The following is a 24,902-nucleotide window of genomic DNA, read 5'->3' as shown; positions in this document are numbered from 1 at the left end:
TTTTGCTGAACTATATGTTTAATACTGGTTAAACACAAAGCTGCTTTTAAATTTTTGGAAGGATAAACTGTTGAAATCATTATTTGTCCCTATTAAAAGTAAAACCTGCCCGAGTTCCTCTCTTTTTTTATGTTAAAGGGCTGATTTTCTGTAAACATATTTGCCAAATAGTCCCACTGTAGCTGCTGTCTAACTATACAACTGCATTACAACCTCTTATTTTATAAACCCACAATCCTACAGTAACTTAATAATTTATGTGAAACTCATCAAGTTTTATGCAGTTGCATGTTCTGTTCAGCAACAGATCCAATCCTAGATCGATGGACTGAGGTCCATTTGCAATATCTATCCACAACTGGGTGCTCCAATAATTGTGTTTTCACTGTACAAATAAAATGGCTACACCTTCAGACTATTCTGAAATGTTTATTTTCCTGTATGAGAGGCATCTAGGTTTGTTTTTTCTGCTGTAGAGTTAGATTCAACGTTTATTTTTCTGTTCTTATTTTGTGTGAGGTTGTTTGTTTTCTGTCTACTTGTTTTTGCCACCATCACACTCACATTTCACCACTGTGGGAAAATAAAGGCAATTCTTCTTATCTAAAGTTCCCACACACAACAACAACAAAAAACTGAAAAAATTTTGACTAACATCTAAATGTAGTCACATTTTCTTTTTAACAGTCTTACCACATATATGTTCTCAAAAAGACTTCATTTTAGAAAGCCAACAGTAACCACTATTACAACCACTATGACAAACACCAACAGTTGAGTAATAAAATGTATTACATAAGGAACACAGTCTGAAAAGATAACAAGTTTATTATAATTTCAACTTTTCTCATATGAAACATAAAGCAGCTAAACTAAACATACAGCTTATGTGGCTCAAAGAAAACAAGTTATTTGGTTACTTTTTAAGGGTAAAGTCCTGTTTTTAGTCCAATAAAAAAAAATTTGGGGGGGGACGGAGCCAAGATTGTTTGTAAAAGCAAAGTGGCCTACAAAACTGACTCAATTTACACATACTCTGGGCCAAAATTCAACAGAAGTTTTGTAAATAATTTTTGAAGGCTTATTTAATTCTGATTTTAGCAGCAATAGCTGAAGGGATACAATATGACCTGCCATAAAATGTATTATGTCTAATGTTCAGGGGATAATAAAGCTTTTGCACTTTAGGTGAATATACATATCATTTTTTACTTATATTTTTATTGTTAGGAGCAAAAGGGCTGTAAAAACATGTCTTTTTCTTATAAACATTTATTGAACCTAGTTTTCCATTTAACCGTTTATCCTTGTAACACTGAATTTAATGCTCAGAGACAAAACATAGGCTTATTAACATTTGACAGTATAATTGTATCAAAGGTATATAAATATCCATTTTAAGTTAACACAACTGCTTAATATTACAACCATTCCTGAAATAATATGTTTAACTATCCAACTTTGCACCATCACTCCAAAAAACATCAAGTGTCTATCCCTTTACAGTAAAAACCTCAACAAACATAAAACATGTATGCTCCACAGAAAATTCATCTTCTTCTTCAGCAAAGTAAGCACACACAGATCCAAAGTGCTGATCCAAACCTATTCAAATGAATTTCATGCAGCAATGACAAAACATGCACAGTGTGCTTGAAGTTTAATGATTAGTGTTTATTATGACCTGTTCCCTTTTAGTCTAGCCACAACCCAAGCTATCCAACTTAAATCCAGCAAACTGTTTTAGTGATGCCAGAATTCTGCAGAACATTCAGTCCCACTCCTTCCCTGAGGGAGAGATCAACTACATCACAATTCCTCTGAGGCATTCCAGGGCAGTAAAATATGTTTCCCCCTATTAATCTGCCAGTGTGCATTCCCACCGCTCCAAAATGTCTACATAGCGCTCAATAAATTTCAGAGTTCACGCTATATTAGACTCCGCTGAAAGCCAGCACTTTTAATTGGCAGGTCACACTTTGTAATAGCCGGAGACATCCACTTACAGACTCTAACAAGAAAATTTGAAAAGCATTGGCTGTACAGTCATTTGATGACAAGCTCTGAAGTCCTCCAATTTCCTGTTTTGGATTAAAGTGTGAAACAGCAGCAGCAAATGAAGATGCTGCAGAGGCATCCCAGTCCGCCGGCTGCGTTCAACTACAGTAGCAGCACCAGGCGCTCACACCAAGTTATGATCTTTCAGGTTCTCTTGTATGATGGTTTGCCTCACGTCCTGGAACACCTTCTGTATGTTCCCTGTGTCTGTGGCGCATGTGAAGTGGGAGTAGAACCGGTTGTCCACGTTTTCATTGTGACTGGTGAACATTTGCAAGATGAACTTTTGTGCTTTCTCAGCATCCTGCTTGGGACCTAAAAGAAAAAGGGGGTCAGACAAGACATTTGCTTAGAGTTAAATAATTTGAAATACATATATATAGGTAATGAAAATTATTTCTGAACGAGAAATGAGTTCCTGATGTACCTGAACCCTAAAAAATTAAGCTAATCTTAATGCAGCAGTATAACTTCTCAGTTAAAATGATAGTGACATCTAATCTTTGATTACAATAGATCTATGTGGCAGGGTTACTCCCTCATGAAGAGATAACCACTTTAATAAAAAACACTGGCACTGCATTTATAGGCATCCTGGATGAACCCAGTCTTCATGAATAACATTTCACAAGGCTGGAGCATACAGAGAGATGGATCACTGACCAGCTCTCCCTCCACAACCTCATCTTCAGCCTGCTGCTTCTATAACACACTTTCTCCTGCAGACTGAGAGGGCAGTGGAGGCGGTTTGAATTTTCTTCATCTTTTTTTCATCTGATGAAACGTATCTGTACGTTGAAGATGATAATCCTGCTTAACGATGATCACCCTGTGTTTGTTTTCTGGCCGAGGAAAACAGATTATTTAAAATCTTCCGACTTCGATGTCCAACACTTCAACAAAAACACCACTGCAGCATTGAAGATCATTAACAATGTTTACCAAGGTGCCTGATGTTGAGCATTGACAGCCATGTTTATGACTGTGAGTTTTTAAGATTATAATTATGACTACAATAATTGCAGTCATAATAATTATCAGTGTGTTAAATTCTAACTATAATTTACATTAGCTTGAAAGATGAGGCTCATAATTTGTTGCATGATTCAAGTTAAAGTCCCACCATTGGATTTCCAAACTCCAGTTTATAGTTGTAGTGACAGCGCATGCTTTAGTCACGTAAAAGTTTGAATTAAACATACATTTACAATTAGATAGTGGCTAAAATATACACACTTGATAGTACAGTAAAACCTGTTTACTTCAGCACATCAGGTTACAATATGTGTGTACATGATAAGCAAATACTGAGGAAGTTCCCAGGGCCTTTGCAGGAAAACCAGCCCTACATCTACCTTCTTTCTTAACCTGTTTGGAGCCAAGATAATACAGCATCCTTGTCATTGCTCTGGTTGAGACAATAGACAAGAAGTTATTTTCCTGTGACTATTTCCTGACTTATAAAGCGATATCTTTCTAGCTTAAATTAGATATTTCTTTAATCCCTCTGCCTGATGTATAAACCTTTGATCTATAATGAAAAGAACTTTGAGAAGGTTGTAACAGAGAATCAAAGATACTTGTTGAAGTGTTTGGAAGCCATGGCTAAGGATTCATTCTACCTGACACATAGGGATGAGAGCAATTCCATGATTGAGTGTCTGACCAAATATATAAACCACAGACGACTTAATCCTCAACACAGCAGTGAGATGCTTTCCTAATAAACTCTGTGACCTGAGAGATCTGCTAAACAAGAAAAGATAGCCTTCAGGGTGGATGACAAGGAGTTATTGAGGAGTATAGAAAAAGCTACTTATGAGTCGAGATTGGAGACAGCAAGGTCTTCAGGAAAAAAAAATGGATAGATCTATGGTCGGGGATAAGGAGGATCACAGGTTTTGAGCAGTTGTGGGATTAGCTCAGTGGAAGTCTATACAGAGCCGATAGAATGAACACATGCTTCAATCTGTGTATTTCAGGAACATGTTCAGCATTCTCCTCTACTATCCTTTAGCGAAAAACCAACATCCAGTTCTCCTGCTACCCAGAGCTTTCCACACTTTAAATGTTTTATCATCAACATTTGCTCTGGATTCTGCTTCTTCACCACCATGACTATTGATCAAAGTAGGCAGCAATACAAACCAGGATCAGGTTCTTTGATATCCTAAAGGATTCAGCCCGATTTAATTTTTCAGCAACCCAGAAATACAGATGGAGAACTTGGCTAGTCTGAAGTGATGACAATCTGACAAATGGATTACACAGAAGTACTGTCTGTCTCTTTATGTGGTCAGCAGCACAGGAGCGCCACAGGGGACTGTACTCTTAACATCATCTTTCATTCTGCATATTTTAGACTTCCAGTACATGTCAGTATGTGTCCAGATTAAAAGCTGCAAAACTACAGAGGTGGAGAACCACTTTGCCATGATGAGATTATTTTTACAATATCCCACATTCTTTTGTAGGAGATATGGGATTTGCATGATTGATACAGTCATGAGTGAACAAGGACAGGATTGGCAAAAGATAAATATTTATCTACAGTAGACAACATTATATTTTGGAGAAGAAACAGAGTATTTCCGCAAGAAGGAAGTTTGGCCAGACACCGCAGACGTCTCCACATCATGCTCCCCAATTTAAACAACAGGAAAAGCAGGGCACAAAGCAGGATAAAGTCCCACTGACTTTCAGAATAAAATTAATTGACCAACCTACAATAACTTGACTAGAGTAAAGGAAAAAGCAAAACACAAACAGAGGGGCTATTTGAGAATTAAAAGGGATACATTAGCACCAATAACAAGCTTTTTGCGATAACTCCTGAAGAGCGTGAACCAACATGAACTTTTTTTCTCCTGAGCACCATTTCTGAAGCTGGAGCAGCAGTATGAAAGCTTGGTCGGTCGCAGATTTCAGTGGGAGTGACTTTCTGTAACAAGCCTGCACCACAGCTGAAGTACATTCAGTGCGAGTCTGACGTAAAGCTGCTTACAAGAGGTACAGCGGACCACACTTTTTTTTTTAAGTATCTGCAGCATGAGGTTGCATTCATTCCACAAGTCTGTTGAGAAGAGTGGGATATCGTCTGCCATCATGTGTAATTCCAGGAGCTTTGGAGCTGGCTAATAATAAAAAAAAACACTTAACTGGCTGATAAGGAGCCCCTTCTGTGTTCTGGGCCCTGGGTGATTTTTGTAAAGAAGGAATGTTTGTAAAGGGGGCAGCATAATGTATTAGTAAATTAGCAGTAAATGTGGGGGGTGTTGTGGTATTCAAATCAAATGTTAGCCCTTACCATTATACTCTGGAAAATAGTCCTCCAAATGTGAATACATGATTTTTTCCTTCAACAGGTCCATCTTGTTGAGAAATAGGATGAATGAGGAGCCATTAAACCATTCGTATCTTGTGATTGTCTCGAACAGGGCTATGCTCTCCTCCATCCGGTTCTTTGAGAAGCACATGAACAAGAGGAGAGATGTTAGGAGAATAATCTGAAAGCAGTAACTGAGCAATGATTGCATGGGAAAAGTCAACTGCCTGACAAATCATTACAGAAAGCAGCTTCCCACAGAGGCGCCCCTTGCAGAACAGAGTGACTAAAGGGCTCCCCCTGCAGATCAACCACATGCATAGCCACAACGGAAGATTGAGAAGAGGCTTTTGAGCGTGACCAAAAGTGAAATAGAAAGCGGAATGGAGAGAGGGAGTGAGAGAGTGAGAACGAAAGAGAAAAAGGGAGAGAGACATCAAGCTGGTGTTGGACTCCAGAAATCTGGGTCATCATTTCCACTTAACACGTTTGGCTTTAAACAAAGAGAACAATCTCCCTTTGTGTCCCTTAAAAGGATTTTTTTTTTATCATCCCAAAGTGAGCCTCTTTCACCTCCCCCCATGCACAGGAATAATAAGATACTGTGTGGAGGAAAAAGAAGGTTTTATTTTTTAGGCAAAAGCAGCAGCCTGTTTCTCACCTCATGGCTGGACTCAGCTAGAACCTGATCGTATTCGCTTAGCGCCGCCAGGAACATGATGGACGTGACTTTTTCAAAGCAATGAATCCATTTCCTCCTCTCAGAACGCTGGCCACCTACGTCCACCATCCTGAGGCAACAAGTTGGTGCCATAAAGAAAAATCATCAAATTAATTAAAATAGTATTAATACCATGCTATCACATTTCTACAGACTGCAGCTTAGGCCTAAGGTAGAAGATAAAATAAAGGTTTGAGGAGGAAAGCGGCGTGGCTATATATTCTGCCCACAAGGAGAGGAAAGCTTCTTGACCACAAAGGCAAGAAAAACATATAAAGGTGTACAGATGAGACTTCCAAATAATAATAACAATAACAACAAATAGAGTTACATTTTGGCACTATTTTATCAGGTATTACTGCATTGCAAAAAATATGTAAATTGCTATTAGGAGTAATAAATACACATTTGAAGGATCGTGTGTTTTCTCCAACTTCACCTAAACTCAGAAATAAGACTGGTGAAATTTTGACAGAACCTTTCATGATGTTGTAACACATTAAAAATTGAATGAAAAAGAATAACAACAAACAAACAAGACTATCTTTAATCTTCTGAATAAACCCCCCAATCTCTACTTCAATAACACAAAACTAACCGATCCAAAGTAGCTCTATCTTTTTCAATAAACTTGCTCAAATATCAACACAAAAAGTGTATTTCTATTTCTCTCCAACCTAATAAAGGACATTTAGCCAGGTATCACCAGGAGTTAATTTATACATTTAGCTTTTTAGTTTTGAACCTCAGCTAATTAACTGAATCACTTGTGCAATTATGTTTTTAACCATAAGATGACTGTGAAATTCCTGCCCATATAAATGTATTTATGTTCTGTATGTAAAATGTACACTGGCGCTTGATGTGTTTAGTCAGCCTTTAACGCATGAAAGCTTAGAATAATAACACCATAAACACATCTGACAGAGCTAACCAATATGTGAAAAGTTCAAACAGCTGAGATATTAACCACCCTACTTAAATATTACATGAATACAGAGCCTGAAGCACCATTTCTCATGTGATTTGCCCATTAGGCTCTTAAAACATCTTTCCTGGTAAACTACAAACAGATCCATGTTTGTCTGATCATCAAATTCAAAGCAGTAATGTGCTGATTCCTGCAGTTTGACTAATTGGAAATCATGCAAATGGCAACAAAAAGAAGCGTAAGAAATAATTCCTAATGCGACACAATGTTCTTTGCATTTTGAGTGTTTTTTTCATGCATGACATTCCCACACAATAGATATGAAGTCTTTTTCCAACAAAAGCCATCCTCTGTGAATATATTTAATGACATACAGTTCAAAACTGTTTTATTTTTATTGCCAATTTAAAAAAAACACAAAACATGCTCTGTTTTAGGTCAGTAAAGATAAGCAGAACTTTTTAAAAACTACGATAATGAGATACAGTATAACTTTGAATTATTTTCTCAAAAGTCATAAGTTTATATACAAACACCAAGAACTACAATTTTAAACTATTTTGGATCAAAATCATGGCAGAGACAAAGTAACCAATCAAAGACAGGGCTACATTTATTGAGTTAACCTCAGAAACAAAAAATGCCGAACCATCATAGAAGGACCTTAATATGTAAGGGTTAGGATTGATGTTATAATTCTTTTAATGAAACTGAATGCAGGTTATATGAAAAATATCTCCTTATAGTACAACTGATACAATGCAAGAGCTTCTAAAATGCAACAACTGCAAGCATATACAAATTCTGCACATTAAGTTTCACTGAGGGGTCTACTGCAATGTTGTGCATAACTTCGCTTGTCAAATATTGCCATTAACACACAAACAAAAGTGCATCTATAAAGAACAGACTAATTAACTTAAGCTTTAAGTAATTGAATTTCTAAATTGGTAAAATTTAAATTACCAAATAAATCACAAATAAACAACTGTGTCCAGAGTTTTAGAGCACTGACCAACAGTCGGACACCTCTAATGTTAGCGGCTATAGTTTCTTTTGAAGTCTTTTGTTAAAACTGTTTTATTATGTGTGTACCAGTACCAGTTGCCCATTTTATTTAACACCCTTTTAGTTTTAGAATAGTTGCATTAAGATTACATAGTAAGGTATAGATATTTATTTGCTAAGTCATTGCTCAGATGTTTCAACATTTGAATATGTGTAAAAAACAGGCTCTTTTTGGAAAACCTCTCAAAAGTGATTCAATTTTATTGTAGCCCGGACTAAGAACTTTTTAACATATGTGGCCATTATAAGGTTTTTTTGTTATTGCTGAATACTTACCCATAAACTTGCTATATTAAAATATATTCAAAATGAATTATTCATATAATAAAACTAATTATTAACATAAATGAAAAGCAAAAGTACAGTAAAATGCGTGATAATATGATCTTAAAGGTTGGATCATTTAAAAGTGTACACCCAAGTGTATGTTTTAGACACTTTTGAAAATTATGAAGCAAATACCTTTTCTAGTTTTGTTTTTATTATCCTTTTCGCAGCATCAATAAAGAATCAAATGGGATGGAGATCTCACACTGTCTGATTCAGCAGCTGAATTAAGATGTATCTCACCTTTTTTGGAGAACTTTGGAACTTCAATTAAAATCTAAAACGGCAAGTCTGGTCAAACCCAGACCAAATTATTACACAATGAACAGCTATCATCTAAATGACAGTTTGTGGTTTTACTTGTTTTCAAGGAACACGGCGATTGGCAGCCACTGTAGGTGTATTACTATAATCTAAGTAACTTATGACAAACCTTGTTACATCGTTCATTGCTGAACTTAACTAATATGGTCTGTCAACATTATAAGACACCAGAATCCCTTATTATTTAAATAAAAAGGCTCTATTCATCATAAAATGTGTTTTAACGGATTTATTATCACTGAATTATAAATACTACAGATATTATAAATATATATTACAAAATAATATTTAGGTTTTATTCTTCTCATTCTTCTCTATGATGTTAAGGCAACTATCCACTTTTTGCAATTTTTTGTTTGGAAATGATAAAGTGATTTTAAATATGTCAGAGTTAAAGAAACAAAATAAAAGGACCAATAGTATTTCTCGATATCCTATAGTAATAATACTTTTTTCATCCTTAATGGCTTCGGCAAATCAGATTTTTAAATCCCCAGTCACACCTTGATGATTTAGACAGCGTATGCCTGACATATGAAAAATCTGGCAAAAAATCTGACATGTGCTGGATAAGTTATGAGTAATTTTTATATAAGTTATAAGTGCGGTGAAGTACGCTGAACTATACTGAAACACGCTGGCACACGTCAACATAGGGCAAGTCCATTGAGAAATGTTGAGCATGCTCAAAATTTCCCGACATGTGCCAGTGTATACGAACACGTGGGCCATAAGTTACACATGAGGTATTTGATTGTTGACATTCGTTGAGTTTGAGTTACTCATAAGTCATGGCTTCCAGCTTATCCAAAACCTATGCATAACTTAGGGTAACTTATCAAGAACTTATCTCCAACGCATATCAACGTATTTGACGTGTTCCAGACGACCACTGAACATGTTTCTAACTTACAGCTGCTGTATAATGGCGTTTTGGTATAAAAGGGGGTTTACAGGTGGAAACCATCAGTTCTCCTCCAGACTTCATCTGCATCATAATGTGAGCGAGAAGGTGAGTGTGATGGATCCTCCCTAAGTTCACGCCCACGGCCACGACCCACAAACTTCCTAGCAGACATGACGCTGAATCTGCTGCGACTGCAAACCTTATTTCTTTCCTTTTCTTTTTATTAAATTAATTTACTCTTTTCTTTTGGCAGGCGGTAAACAGCAGCTAGGTTAATGCCACAATCAAAGAAATCGTTTTATGCAGGCTGGGCGCCTCTGGGCGCATTGCTACTGCCCTCAGAACACTGGGTTGTGACATCATGGGCATTACGCTGCAATGCGTTATGCATAAGTTAGGCTGTCATTTGACATAGGTTCCGGACTTGTTATGAATACTCTATTCACACGCCATAAATTGAAAAAAATACATAGAAATTTCCATGCCAGCGTTTTAGAAGATTCTGGGACGTCAGGCATACGCTGGCTAAATAGTCATGGTGTGATAGGGGCTTTACTAGTGATCTTGTGGCAACAATAAGCATAAACAGAAACGATAAGACTTACCTGAATACCACATCCTCTAGCTTAAACGGATATTCTATTATTCCTGTTGTGGGAGCCCTGACCCTCAGGATATCTTGCTGGGTTGGCAAAAAAGCAGGATCAGCTATTCGAGCCAAGTCACTCAGATAACTAAAGGCAAAGAGAGATATTGCAGAGGAAAACAAATTACAATTGAATTATTGAAAAATCGAATTTTAAACTAAAAAAGGTCCTATTATTAAATTATTTGACAGTATTTAAGGAGTTGACACTCACTATTTGGCTGAGTCTGAGAGCTGGTATTCCCTCCTCCGACTGTAACATTCCTGAATTCCCGGGTCACTCCACAGGCTCATCAAGGCCTCAATGTATGGGCTCTTTAAAGTTTCTAACTTTTCGACGCGACTGATCAACTCCGCATTATCCTGAAACCCAAAACGTAATGTCAGTTAGATATACAAAAAGCACATTGTGAAATACAACAGCGTTGCAAGAACACCATGGTAACAAGACTAAGACTTTACTTACTTGAATCACATACAGTACCTTGTAACAGTATTTATAGTCATTAAACCTTTGGATTTTGTTACTTTACTACTAAAACCTTCCAAGTTAGGAATATCTAGGTCATTTTTTTTTTTTTTTTAAACCAATGTTTTTTGCCATTAATGCTGCAGGTCTTTTGGAAGAACAAAACTCTTAACTTTTCCTGGTCCATTCTTTCACATGAATATGCTTTTATTAAAACTATGGAGATTTGGGTGTATGTTTAGGGGTCCTAACCTACCCACTGCCATGCCAGCTTCATTGCCTCTGCTGAGGAAAAGTATCCCCATAGTATGATGCTACCAACACCTTGTTTTACAACAGTGGGCTGTGTATAAGTGTTGACCTGAAAGGTTAGTGCTTCTACCACACAGAGGGTTGCATAAATATTAAATGTTACATTTTGGTCCTATCAAAATACAGCTTCCATTTTCACATTTTTCTCAGTCCCCCTGTTGCCTACAGGGGTTGGGGGAAACTGCAAGAGGAACTCCTTCCTTTCACAACTGTTTTCTTCTTGCCTTTTTAATAAAAGATATATGGAATTGACAACTAATAGTTTTTTCTGTTCACAGATTCTCCTGCCTGAGCTTCAGTGCTACCAGTGGCCCTGGCTGTTTCTCTGATTTATGTTCTCCTTGCTCTGCAGTGTCTTCCGCCTATTCTCATTTTCAGGTGATGGATTGAATGCTGTTCCATAAGGTGTTTACAGCATGGGATATTGTTGTACAACACAACCCTGCTTTAGACTCTTCCACAACTTTATTCCTGTCCTGCTGTGTTCCTTGAAATCATTAATATGATTTTTTCAGTAATGTTCTATAACAAAACTGTGGGATAAAAGCTGAGATTAAACTCTGCACATCTGGACTAGATTAGGTATTTAGTAACGCACATTTCAAAGACATTTTATTGCTCTGGATTTTGTGATCCTCAGAGTCAACGGGGCTGAAGGAAAATGCATGCCACATTTTTCAGATTTTTATTGGCAAAAATGTTTAAATCATGTATCGTTTTGCATCTACTTCATAATTTTATAACACCTTCAATAGGCCTGGAAAATAAAATCTCAAATGAACACAATGAAGATTGTGTTAATAAACTTTATCAAACATAGAAATGTTAAGAGTATGAACGCATTTGCTGATATCACCTACTTTACATAATTGTACTTTTAAGACAATAGTATGGACAAAACTCCTTTAAATGCAGAAACACAACTATTAAAAACATTTAAGTCTAGAAATACAGGAAAAATGTATTATACTCTTCAAAGCTAAATAAAAAAAAATAGATGTATAAATATCAAAAAGAAGGTAAGTTTGAGACAAAGAGTGACATAATAGATTATTATACATTTTATCCTGTCAGAACTTATTCCAAATTAACAGGGATATAAAGTCAGTGCAGCACAAATATTTTTCATATTAAAAAGTCTTCAAAAAGGTTCTTCCACCTCTTGTTTGAAGTTTTAAGCTGCAGATCAATATTTCAGCAAAAACCTACTTAAGGTTGGAGCAGCATTATGATCATTTAATGTAATGTGCTTACATTCAGTTATGCTCGTTTCCGATTGCATCTCTGACTGGGAAACATTCCCAGCTGCCTCAGTCTGTAATGGCTCACTGCAAACATTCGTACCCTTCCTATTGCTATTGCTGCGACTCAAACCGCTAAGCTGGGAAAAACACGACTACTAGGAAATACATCTTAAAACTCTCTAAATAATGTGAACAAGCTGATTAAATCATCGGAAACTTCTAATATAATAATGAAAAAAAGAAAAACAATTTTAAGAGCTGCTTATTTACTTTTATAAATTAATCTTTTATTATTATTATTTGTTAGAATTTGTGCAACAGCATTTGCATTATACAAGGCTTATATTGTTAATATCAAACTATGATGAAAAGAGTCCTCCCTTAATTTTAGACAGACAGAAACGTGCCAGAAAACACGAAGACTCCCCAGCCTAAGTGGCCGCTGCTGCCAGCAGATTTTATCAGCACTCATTAAGTGTAGTTTAAAAACATTGTCTCAGTGATTTTTATCACATTTCCAGCTGGTTTGCAACAAACAACTGCCCCATAATGGGCTTCCTCCTTTAAGCTTGAGAAAGCACATAGTTAAAAAGGCTAGCAGACCGGTATCCCCTGCATTATATTGTGAATGCTATGCAATATTCTTATGTTGTAATCATATTAAACAAAATGGGATAACTACAAACTGCACAGGAGACTCTTTTTGAATCTTGTCATCCACCTATTATTATTATAAAATTACTAAATCTTATTAATGCACATTTATGTACCACATATATACACCATAACTGGGATTAAAGAACTATTATGTATGCAACACAATCAAATGTTAATACAAGGCCAGAAGTTGGTTGTTTTTTGTGCCTTGCAGAAGTTGTAGATACTTTGTAAATCCATAAACCAAGTATTCATACTTTTGCAAGGCCATTCATACACCTCAAACTTTTATAAATTTTTTCTATGTCCCAACAATCAACTTAAGAGTGAATTAAAGGTGTTTTATAAGACATATTTACCTGCTAATTGCAAAACTGAAGTGAAATGAACCTTTTTAAGAATAAAAATCTTAAAATTGTAATCTACATTTCTATTTAAACCATCAAAGTCAAAATTCTGTAGAAAGCCCTTTATATTTTGTTTTATTAATGTATTTTTTTTTACAATAACAGAGGCTAATGTTTGTTTCAGCATTTCCCTACAAATGTTGCAATTCTATAAATATATATTTTGTAGTATTTTATAAAAATGTAAAAATTAGAACAACTTCATCTTTTTAAAAGTGCAGCCTTGAAAAATAATAATTCTATATATATAAACATATGAGTGTAAATTTACAGTTCTAACATTTATTTTTTAGTATAAGGATAAAATATAATAAATATAATAAAATACAATACAATAACCCATTTTACAAAACATTCAGCAGTGTAATGGCAGTGGGGAAGAAACTGTTGTGGAATCTGCTGGACCTGCATCCAATGCTTTGAAGTCTCGTCCCTGAGGGCAGCTGGGTGAACAGTCCATGGTGGTGGTGTGAGGGGTCATTGATGATGTTACGAGCTCGGGAAATGCAGTGCTAGGATGAAATGTCTTTTATGGAGGCAAGAGGAGCCCCAATGATCCTCTCTGAGTTTCCCACCACTCTTCTCTCATTCTTCCAGTCTGAGATGCTGCAGCCTCCACACCACACAGTGAGACAGCTGGTCAGAATGCTCTCTATGGTGCTTCTGTAGAAGGTCATGCAGATGGGCGGGGGCAGGTGGGCTCTCCTCATCCTCTGCAAGAAGTACATGCGCTTCTGTGCCCTTTTGACCAGTGAGGTGGTGTTTACATTCCAGGTGAGGGTGTTTGTGATGTGCACCCCCAGGAATTTGGTGCTTTTGCCCACCTCTACAGCTGAGCTGTTGATGACCGGTGGAGCGTGGTTAGGCCGATTCTTCCTGAAGTCCAAGATGATCTCCTTTGTCTTCTGAGGGAACCTGAGGTTTCTTTGGGGCTGGAATAATGGTGGCAGACTTGAAACATGCTGGCACTATGGATTGGTCCAGCGAGGTGTTGAAAATGTCTGTAAGGACACCTGCCAGCTGAACTGCACACTCCTTATACACCCGCCCAGGTATGTTATCAGGCCCTGGGGCCTTCCTTGGGTTGACTCTCCTCAGAGTTTTCCTCACTTCTGCTACGTTCAGGTTTAGTGCCTCCTCCCCCCTGGTGTGGAACAGCTTTCACTGCTGGAGTGCTGTTTAGTGCCTCAAACCTTCGAAAGAAGTTGTTCAGTTCATTTAGGAAGTCAGCATTGCTGAGAAACTAGGTAGGCTTAAAACTTTCCTTTTTGATAAAGCTTCTAGTTAGTGTGGCTCAGGTTACCCTGAGCTATGATATGCTGCTATAGGCTTAGACTGCTGGCGGACATTGGGACCCCTTTTCATCATTCTATCTGTATTCTCCCGTTCAACATAAGTTGTTAGTTCAATCTCTAATGTTATCCTTTCTCTGCTTTTTCTCATCATAGTATTTTCATCTGGTCTATTACTGTTTTCCCTGTGACACCATCCTGGAGAGAAATATAAGCTTTGCTAGCATCATAAACACTTGTTTATAGGTGTTGGAGCTCGGCCTGTTTTCAGTGTAGTCCTGTTTCTCTGACTGTGACTGGCTGGATGTGCTCTCTTCATCGTCTGACATGGAAGCTGGCTCAGAGCTTGTCTGCCAGGATGTGTGTTTCCTGGATGGGGCCGCCTGTGGAGCTGGTTGATAGTTGCTTTTTGCATCTATGCTTCTGTTTCTATGTCTGCTTTTGTCTGCCTCGCCAGATGGCCCCTCACACCGAGACTGGTTCTGCAGGTTTCTTCCTTTTAAAAGGAAATTTTCCTCTCCACTGTCATAACAAGCATGGTTGGTGTGAGGAATTGCCTTCGAGTCAATGAGTCAATGCAATCAGCTGGCTTTCCTTGGATAGAAAACTTTCACTCAATCTGACTATATGATCTTGCTGAATAATCTCTGTAAAGTGCCTCAAGATGACATGTGTTGTGAATTGACACTAAATAAATAAATTGAATTTAATTTAACTCTTTCCATTCACAGACAAGGAACTAACCAGTGCTCTGTGTAATAATCAAACCTTTAGATATTTCTTGATCTAACCTTAACCTATTTCTAACATGTTTGGGGTGTTTCCAGGTTTTCATGAGTCTTTTACCATACAAGTATTCTCTAGCAAACCTCTTGACCTAAGTAGAACAGTTGGGTTTATTGTAGGATCTAAATACCAACAGGATGACTATTTGCTAATGAGGCAAGGCAGTTTGGTTTGGGTTTTTATTTGAGAGTGTTGGAGTAAAGTAGGTAAGCACAATACTTTTCAGAATCACTTTTGTCTGTTGCATAAAATCAAAACAAAATGGTAGATGTTTGTCGTCGTATTTAAGCAACGCATGATAAAGTACAATTGGGGAATATCTTTGCAAAGGGATCATAAAGGGACCGTGTGTTTTATGTAGCAGCCTTCCAAGTCTTCCTTTTACAGCCTCCTGTATAATGAGCAAGCATTCAGTACACATAGTCCTGTTATGAAAATATATACTCAGCATATTCTGCAGCTGTTGGGTGTGTATGTGTGTAAGCAAAATACTGCTTTGCAATAAGAAGTGGGAACAATTACCTCATTTTGAACTCCATTGGAAAAAAGAATCACTTAGGCAGCAACATCAGAGCCAGAGACTCAAAGTAAAATAGATTGTAAAAGGTTCACTCTCTCTTTGCTAGGTAGAGTGTTGAGAGTCATATTACGGGTGGAAGTGAAAGACATGTTGAGCAAACTGCTAAAGTACAGTGGATGACCCGGCAAATAAAAATTCAGTTTTTAAAAAGACATTTTGTACATTTTTACTGAAGTATATCAAAAAATAAATGATATAGACCTAGACCTACAGTGTAATAAATGATTTATAATAAAGATGATTATGATAAAGTGCTGAAAGATATAAAAGCATCACTTAAAGAGGACTAAATAAACTACTTTGGTTATTAATTATAGTAATATTTTCACATCTGTATTATTAATGTTGAAGAAATTTTTGTATAACTGAGAAACACTTTGGCTATTGAGGCTCTGGCATTATTTGTGGGTCAAAAGCTGAAAAATTTGGCAACCTTTTTTCTACACCATATGGATTAAAGAGAAACTGAATAAATATTCAGTTTTTAAAGAAACATTTGTACATTTTAACTATCTTTAAAATAGCTTTTTTATTTTACCTTTTATAACTAAAACAACATTTGATAATTAGAGTGACACCTCAGTAGTTCAGCACCAATGCATAAGCCTGTAGCCCATTTTCTCTGAATGTACTTCAGGTCAGGTGTTCCAAAGCTGTTCTGCAAATGTGACGTCAAGAGCATCCATTTAAAATCGGTCCAACCTAACAAACAATCGAAGTGTTATATTTAAGATGGATACTCCTAAGCGACTGGGAACCAACAAAAAGATAAAACAAAATAAAAAAAAAAACCTTGTTAAGTACTTGTAGAATGAGCAGAAGAGTTTTGCAGTTCTATGTTTTGGCTACAGGCAGTATCAATGGAAAACTACTCGCTGCACCTTTAAGTTGACTTCACTCAAGTTTCAAAAATCTAAACTGGTTAAATTCACTAGGCCACCATCAATGCATTTAAATTGATATCTTATTCCTGGGCTACAAATTCATCCTAAGTTCTGTGAGCTACTACACAGCCCCATCTCCTTACAAGTCAAAAGCTGACTCACTAGGCTTGTGTCTGCATCTCATCCTAAACCTAACCTAAAACTCTTGCTATTTAACTATTGCATACTTGTATGAGCCAGCAAATTTAAGAGACTAATGTGTTCTTTGGTGTGACAGGTGCAAATTCCTATGGGATTAATAGGGAATTGTCTGTCTCTATAGGCCTACCATTTACCACCATGTGTTTATACAGGAGACAGTCTGCTCTGCAAGCAGACAAAATTTGCTGGCAGCTACATTGCAAAACTAAACACTGTTGAAAATTACCAGAAGTGTTTCTCTGGGGTGTGTATTAGACTGTAAATTTGCACTGCTTGTTCTGCAAGTAAAGCTTGCAAATGCTTCTTTGAAACAGTGTGAGGTCAAACATCTTTCTCAATTTGTTTAAGTGACACAACAACAAAAAGAAACAGAAAAAGACAGAAAATCCCGTCAGGCATACCTTGTTGTACTGATTCTTGTAAGAGATCTGTAATGTGCTCATGGCTTGGATCATGGCCTGCATAGCTGTAAAGATGTTCTCATAGATCAGCCTGGTGAAGCCTCTCCTATCCTCATCAGTGTATCCACGACCATGGATGATCCTCATCTGCTTGATGAAAGTGCTCTTCCCACTTTCACCAGTTCCTGGACGCAGACAGGAACATGTAATTAATTAATATGCAGTATAGGGAGGGTTAAAGATTGTATTACCAAAAGCCCTTATAGCTAGCTAATGATTAGATCTCTCCATTTCTCTCAGATTTAAGTCTGGGCTTATGTTCTGTTTCTTCTTACTCCCAGCCAGGATAAACATATTGGGCAAGCTTAAAGTTTCCTTAAAACCTAAATATATAAGAGGTTTGGATAATTCAGGGCCTAAATGTAAAGGCTCAAACGTACATGTACAAATGTATTCAGATTTAATTATTTGAATAACCAGTGCTAACAATCACAGTGAGTCTTCCAACATAGCAAGATAAAGGTCATTTCAGTACTTTTTAATAATTAACCGAAGCAGATACTCAGTTTGCTTTCCTTAAGATGGTTTTGTAGTACAGCACTCTGATAATACTTGGAGCAATGGGAGTCTTTTGGAGCCATTTCTAGAGAAATGATGATAAAAATCTACATGCAGATGCAAAGATCATTAGTTCAAGCAATTGTACACCATAGACTTTTTTTGTGAAACAGCCAAGAACTAGGTCACTACTGCTGACTTAGGTAACATTTTTAATCACAAATGATACTTGCAACAACTCACTTAGGTATGCCAAATGCCTTTTAGAGACAACTTTCATGCTTAGTAAGAAGAAGGGTTTAGATGATCTGCCTCGGTCACAGGAAGCTTAGTTTAAAGGACTCATTATGGCCTCATTATGCTTGACGCCGGACATTCCATGCAAAAATGAGCCGCCCATCACAGTCTGGCCGGCTCCCGGGTGTGGGGGGGATGTTCAGTACAAACAGCAAGCTGACAACACCACACTACATGAGGAAGTAGAAAACACAGTGGTTTAAAACTTTTAAAAAAGCCTCTTCATGTCACTTAAGAGCCAGAGCAGTTCCTTTCCTTCAGTTTTTCGTCAATGTGTTGATAGTAATGATATTTATTAACTAAATCACAGGATGTCTGTAGATGTTAACATTTGAAGAACTCTGGCCAGCAGGAGCTGGTGCTCGCTCTCCATGGCCATTTGGAAGGTATGTCTCAAATTGCTTTGCGAGAGCTCTCCTCCCTTAGCATGATGGGAATTGTGTGGCAGCGACTGTCACTACCCGATCTGTACCGGAAGCACAATCTGTACCATCAGCTCATTTGCGCATGTGCTAGCAGATATTCATCCAGATTGCCATAAATAATGTAATCATGGTACTAGAGTACTTTTTCTATCCTATAATCGATAAACAAATGTCTTTAAATCTTTAAAACATTTTTTTATGACTTTCCTGAGACAATCCAATGCTTTTTACATTTTCTCTATTAAACAGCCTGTCTGACGTAATCATTGGACATGCATAGAGTAGTCGGGCAAAATGTGATTAAACCATGTTTATCTTCTTTTTTTGTTATATACTATAAGGTTAACAGGAAAGGAAAAAATAAAACTCAAAAAGACTAGATTTATGTTTAAACCTGAAGCCAAAAGTTCGCTTCCGGAAATTTCCGCTACAGATGGGAACAGACGATACATAAAACAGAAATTATTTTATTGCATTTATTTTCTGAGGAAAAACATTATTAAACTTAAACACATTATAGTTTAGTATACTTACTTTCTTTAAGGAGATAAAAACATAATTTAGGTATTTCTTAGAAATTAAAATCGAGGGCAACCCGGATGTAGATGAGATGATGGTATGGATCGAGCTTCAGGTAAGGATCGGGTAGTGAAATCGACAAATAAAGATGGCACGGGTACCGTGCAGGGAGGTAGAGTTATGGACCAACGGGGAGTGAAAAGTGGTAATTATCTGTCCAAACGGTCAGTTAACTGAGTTCACTATAAAGTGCACTATTTAGTCCCTGTTCTATAGAGTGATTGAGGGATTTAGGGGTTAGGGCTGACATTCAGACACAGCGCATGTGTTCTGCGTGGATCTGTCTGCATAGCTACAAATTTTCCTAGGGGCTCTGTGCAGAAATTCTGCCTGCACAGAGTACACGCAGAGGGTTGCAGAAGCCCAAGAGGAGGTATCCCTTAGATGTGTCAAGTATAAACCAAGCTTAAGGTGTCCATGTTAGACATTAAGAATCTAAGACACTGAACCACGTGTCAAGCACAATGTCAACAAAGAAGAATATAAATGTCAGGAGAGAAAGCTAATACTTTACCAAAGTCCCAAACTTTCCCAAATGTGTGGTCTATGATCAAAGCCAAACAGTTAAATTAATTCTACCAGTTCATACCAGACATAAATTTACTTAAAAAATACAAATTCTATAAAAAAAAGTCATGGTTGTTAAAGTTGTTCTCTTTTACTGTGAAGGACTCTTTCTTTTAGTGTTTACCCATTCCGGTTACAAACTTTATTATTCTCATAGTGTAGAATAACTCAAAAACCAGTCTTCAACACATAGTGCCACACTTAAAAATATTCTTGAGAAAGTGAACAAAGGTTCCCAACAATAGTTCCTATTTTTACATATTTTCTCCTTTGAGAGTAAGTACTGTCTCAAAATCTCAAAATAAGTCTATAACCAACAAACAAAAGTCTCACAAGAACAGGGCGTAGTAAAACATCCTAAGCATTTTTATATGGTCATAAATCAAAATCTGCCATTAGCAACTGATCAACATAACATCTAAAACTAATGAACATAACATCTAACAAAACTGAAAACACAGTAAACATCAACTAAAATCAATGTTGATATTAGGTCACAACCTGAAATTTGCAAATGATAACATCTATATTAACAAATTTAAACTGTAAATTTTGTGCTTGTTTACTTCGCCATAGTGCAGGATGCATGTAGACATCAACATATCAGTTTCTTCACCAGTATTTTACCACACAGTCCGTATACCTCTGTGGCTGCACCACTGAACGACCAGCCCTGGTTGTGACTGGGCTGTCTCTGTTGCCAGTTTCTATGGGTTTAGGTCGTGCTGTTACACAGTGCGAAATGGGGACAGTGTTTGAATCTTTGCATCGCACAGCTTTTGGCTGACTGGGGATGCTGATCTCAATATCGAGAGGGTCAGTAAAGGTCACACCTGGTGCACGCCTGATGTTTCTGCTATTGCTCCTACTAATGCTTCCAGAGTGCAACTGAATTTCATAGGACCTCCCATCCACTGGCCTCAGTACTCTGCCTATCCTCCAGACAGTGTGGGATAGGAATGGTTGTATCCTCACAGTCAACTGCGGCAGGTCTTTAGCTGATCTATTGTAGTACTTCTCCTGACATTGCTGCTTTTTTCTTCGGCCTTTGGCTAACCTGAACTACTTTTGGCCTTAAAAGGGTTGCTTTAGTTCGGCAACAGTGGTTTGGTATGACGATGTACTCTACTGTGCCCAATCCCAAACCCTTAAACACTAACCCTGTGCACTTATCCTCTAACCCTCTTAACGGCGGCCTGGTGGCGGAGGAAAAACATTCCGCCAATTGTAAATTCCACTGATTTGCGGAAATTCCAAACTGGAAGGTCATCTGTGAAATGGTTTTATTTTACCTTATACATCTGTTTTTAAAAAGGGGCGCCACAGAGCTACAGCCAAGCACATGACACGTCATTGTATTGCCATAGCAACGACTGCTTTCCTTTTCCATCAGAAGGAAGAGGCCGTCCCATTCTCGTTTATTACCCCACATTCAATCAAGACGCCTTCCAAAGCTATGATTGTGACTTCATTTGGAGTGACACTTGATAGTTAAGAGTTAGTACTTAGGGGGTGGTTTGGGATTCAGCCCTTCTTGAACAGGTGGTGTCACTGAGCAAACTCCAAGTAAACAAAGGTTCCCAACAACGGTTACTATTGTTACGGTGATGACTTCTAGCCAAATTAATGATGACTGAAGATCACATAATTGCACAACAACAAGATTTGATGCACAAAATTTAGATTTAAAAGATAGTAAGACAGTTTTCCTACTTATTTAATAAATAACCATTGAGATGCATATATTACATCTAACAGGATAATTTCATCAGAAACTTCCAAAAAATAGTTAAAAATCAATTAATTAAAATGATGTTTTGAGACCATGTATTTACATTTATGAAAGGCTGTGTGCTCAGAGCTCTGCTCTACAATTATTCACTCATAAATGTGAGATGCATTCCACTCCAACCTGCTTTTGAAGTGTGCAAATCATATGGACACTGTAGGTCTAATCACAGACAATTACAAGCCTACTGGCAGCTGCACCTCATGGTAAAGAAAGGACTTTCCTTACAGTAGGTGGTCAAACCAGCAAAGAAAATGTTTGGATGTCTTCTCCCTGATTTGGATTCCAAATACTCTGAATATGTTCAGAGGACAGCCAGGATCGTCACACACAACCTTACCCAAAGTCTGTTTGTACCTCAGCCTTCAGGAAAGTGGTTCAGAACCATCAGAGAATGGGTTTACACTAATTTTTTTCCCTAATAAAAATCCATTACTTCCCTTTCATTTTTCTTCACGCTTATCCCTGCTGGGGTTGGCGAGGGGTACTGGTGCCAATCTTCAGGTGTCTACGGGCAAGAGCAGGGCACACCCTGGACAGGTCGCCAGTCCATTGCAGGGCAACACAGAGACAAACAGGACAAACAACCATTCACACACACAATAACACCTAAGGAGAATTTAGAGAAGCCAATTAACCAAACAGTCATGTTTTTGGACTGTGGGAGGAAGCCAGAGTACCAGGGGAGAACCCATGCCAGCACAGGAAGAACATGCAAACTCCATGCAGAAAGATCCCGGACCAGTAAACAAACCCGGAAAGTTCTGCAGTGCTACCCACTGCGACACTGAGCAGCCCCCATTACTTCCATTGACTCGCATATATACAGAATTTTATTGACCTTCACTGCAGTTAACATTTATCTTATATTATATTGTGTGATGTTGTTTTTACTTCTTATGCTGTCAAAGCCTTTATGCTTCACACAAAAATCTGTTATGCAAATACTCCTACATGAGCATAATGACAAACACTATTCTGATTCTGAAAGTATTTTTTGCAATACCACATCCAATCAAAGGAAGTTTTTATTTTTATTATCAACAACGTGTTTATTCTTGAATCAAACGTACCGAGTACAGATTGCCAAAGAGTCAGTTTTTAGCAAAGCAGCTTACATGTTCCCAGTAATGCTTATGTATTTCCTTGGAATGAAGAGTCAACAAGATGTCTGAAAAACTCCTGAGATGATGGTTTATACGGAAACGATAGGATCGCACAATTAGTGCAGATGTGTTGGTTAGATGGCCATTATGTAAACCCCTTGTGTCAACATCATCTGATTGAGATTTTGATACTTAAACCAGTTTGAGCTGATTTTAGCTTTGAGACATGGTGCAACAGAGTAACCGCAACTTAACAGGTTCACCATAATTAAGCAAGCAAGTAACAGTTACGTATAAGTCATAAAAACAAAGAGCTTCACACACAGATCATAAAGGGAATGTAAGCAACAATGATGTTTAGCATGTATGCAACATAAATCTCTTAAGAAAGCAACGCCCAGCAAGCAAAAAGTTTACACCTTTGTCTATAATTTATATCAAACACTTTCAATACTTTATTGATAGCTGAATATAGAAGAATCAAGTGATTATTTTAATTGGTTTTCATTTGGTACCGTTACTGCACTAGTTTCACAAACAAAAGAGCAATTATGCACTTTGAGTTTGGTATTTTTTTATAAGGTTTAGTTATACAACAAATGAAAATAAACTTTGTGCAAGATTAAAAACATGAAGTGCGTTTGTAGTTTTATTAAATTATCTTTTAAAACTGAAATAGACCTCCAAACTTGATAAATGCAAGATATTTGATTTGATTCTTTTTTTGGTAAGTTTTTGTCCCTTACCCAGCAGTAGGAGTTTAAACTCCAGTCGGGAATTCTTCTTGTCCTTTCTGAGCTGCCTCTCTATCTCTGAGTTGATCCTCCGAGCTTCTTTGGCCTCTGGACTGAGGCAGCAGGACCCCACAGCGCTCAGCGTCATCGCTCCTGGATAACAGCTCACCTTACATGGCACAGACACGCACAACAGTGAGGAAGGAGCGCCGCGCGCACCTGGACAGCCGCATGATTTAAAAACTCCTAAAATGTTGAATTTGCGCACTACAAAACACTCTTACTCTGACCTGGAAGCAAGATGAATGCTATATGAGGAAGTAGAAAAGTAAAGTTCCTCTCTAGTGAAGAGGAAATATAGTTTGTGTAACAAATTTTGCGCAGCGAGTCATTACAAACCCTGATGGCAAGGCTCCGGGCGTGGCGCGCTGATTATGCTGCTTTAATCTTCCCTCAAATCTTGAAAGCAAAAATAAAAGAAAGAAAAAATGGTGTCCAGATATGTGAAAGTTATGTAGCTCTTGTTCATTCAGAGGCTGACCTCCTGATGTCTTGGATGTAACCCAACTAACTGCTGAACCATGTGACAGAGGGCTGAGCTATGATGGGAAATAGTGTGGGCTTTCAATATTGTATTATAGGAAAACACATTTCCGGTTCTTTGCAGATAACCACGGATGCACTTAACAGGCCAACAGGCTGACTCTTCACCTTTTATCATAATGCAGCAAGTGCATATACTATAGGTTGTCGTCCAGAGAAGCAAACAATAAAAAATGCACATAGAAAGCACTGTGACTGAGACTTTATTTACTAAACAGCAGTTTGTACAAATATCTGATAGTAAACAGAATTTACGACTGGTGGGTTTACAGAGTTGGCATCACTCTAACAGAACTGGATCTCCAGAAATGTTTTCCAATGATCAGAAAAAATACAGAGGCTATAAAATAGTAAATCCAACTCTGGGAGTGTCAGTCACTGAAAAGGTTTGAAAATATTTACAGTACATAGATTCAAAATATAACACCAAAAACAGAAATACTTTCAGGAACTGTATTTAAAAAGTTTGTGTACACTAACGGCTCTGGATCAATTTGTCATGCTGCCAATTTTGACCTACAATTTTTTAATTTTTTTATTTCTAACTTCCATTTTATACCCCTGTACATACATGATTTGGCTTGTTTTTCAGTAATTGGGTTGTTTTTTATTAGAAAAAACAATGAAAATAATAAAATATTACCATCTGATGAAGATTTTGTATTGCATCTTACCATTTATTTTAGTTCTGATCTCCAGTGGAC

The 24,902-nt window shown here is 37.4% G+C and overlaps 1 protein-coding gene across 3 annotated transcripts; it reads right to left on the bottom strand.

Moving 5' to 3' along the window:
• Window positions 1–358: 358 nt before the first annotated feature.
• On the bottom strand, window positions 359–24,174 carry LOC107088987 (guanine nucleotide-binding protein G(q) subunit alpha-like). 3 transcript variants are annotated; one of them, XM_015381486.1, is made up of 8 exons: window positions 23,880–24,174; window positions 23,608–23,764; window positions 17,541–17,725; window positions 10,522–10,670; window positions 10,267–10,395; window positions 6,045–6,174; window positions 5,366–5,519; window positions 359–2,373 (listed from the first exon to the last, which is right to left on the bottom strand). In XM_015381486.1, the coding sequence occupies exons 2-8, from the start codon at window positions 23,741–23,743 to the stop codon at window positions 2,183–2,185; spliced, it is 1,074 nt and encodes a 357-aa protein (XP_015236972.1). In that variant the 5' UTR covers window positions 23,744–23,764; window positions 23,880–24,174; the 3' UTR covers window positions 359–2,182. The 3 variants fall into 3 exon arrangements, with proteins under 3 accessions (XP_015236972.1, XP_015236970.1, XP_015236969.1); XM_015381484.1 differs by having other exon boundaries at window positions 360–2,373; window positions 23,886–24,174; XM_015381483.1 differs by having other exon boundaries at window positions 785–2,373; window positions 23,995–24,173.
• Between the last annotated feature and the right edge of the window lie 728 nt (window positions 24,175–24,902).

The sequence above is a fragment of the Cyprinodon variegatus genome, unplaced genomic scaffold (genome assembly GCF_000732505.1).
Source record: "Cyprinodon variegatus isolate N-32 unplaced genomic scaffold, C_variegatus-1.0 Scaffold234, whole genome shotgun sequence".
Taxonomy (NCBI): domain Eukaryota; kingdom Metazoa; phylum Chordata; class Actinopteri; order Cyprinodontiformes; family Cyprinodontidae; genus Cyprinodon; species Cyprinodon variegatus.
Note: the sequence above shows the minus strand (reverse complement) of the source record. Positions and strands in the feature narration are given on the sequence as shown.

Excerpts from the sequence above, each read along its gene's own strand:
- LOC107088987 (XM_015381486.1), bottom strand. The coding sequence starts at position 23,743 with ATGACGCTGAGCGCTGTGGGGTCCTGCTGCCTCAGTCCAGAGGCCAAA. Across the intron at positions 17,726-23,607 it reads GTTTAAACTCCTACTGCTGG|GAACTGGTGAAAGTGGGAAG; the intron begins GTAAGGGACAAA and ends GTCTGCGTCCAG. Across the intron at positions 10,396-10,521 it reads CTCTCAGACTCAGCCAAATA|TTATCTGAGTGACTTGGCTC; the intron begins GTGAGTGTCAAC and ends CTTTGCCTTTAG.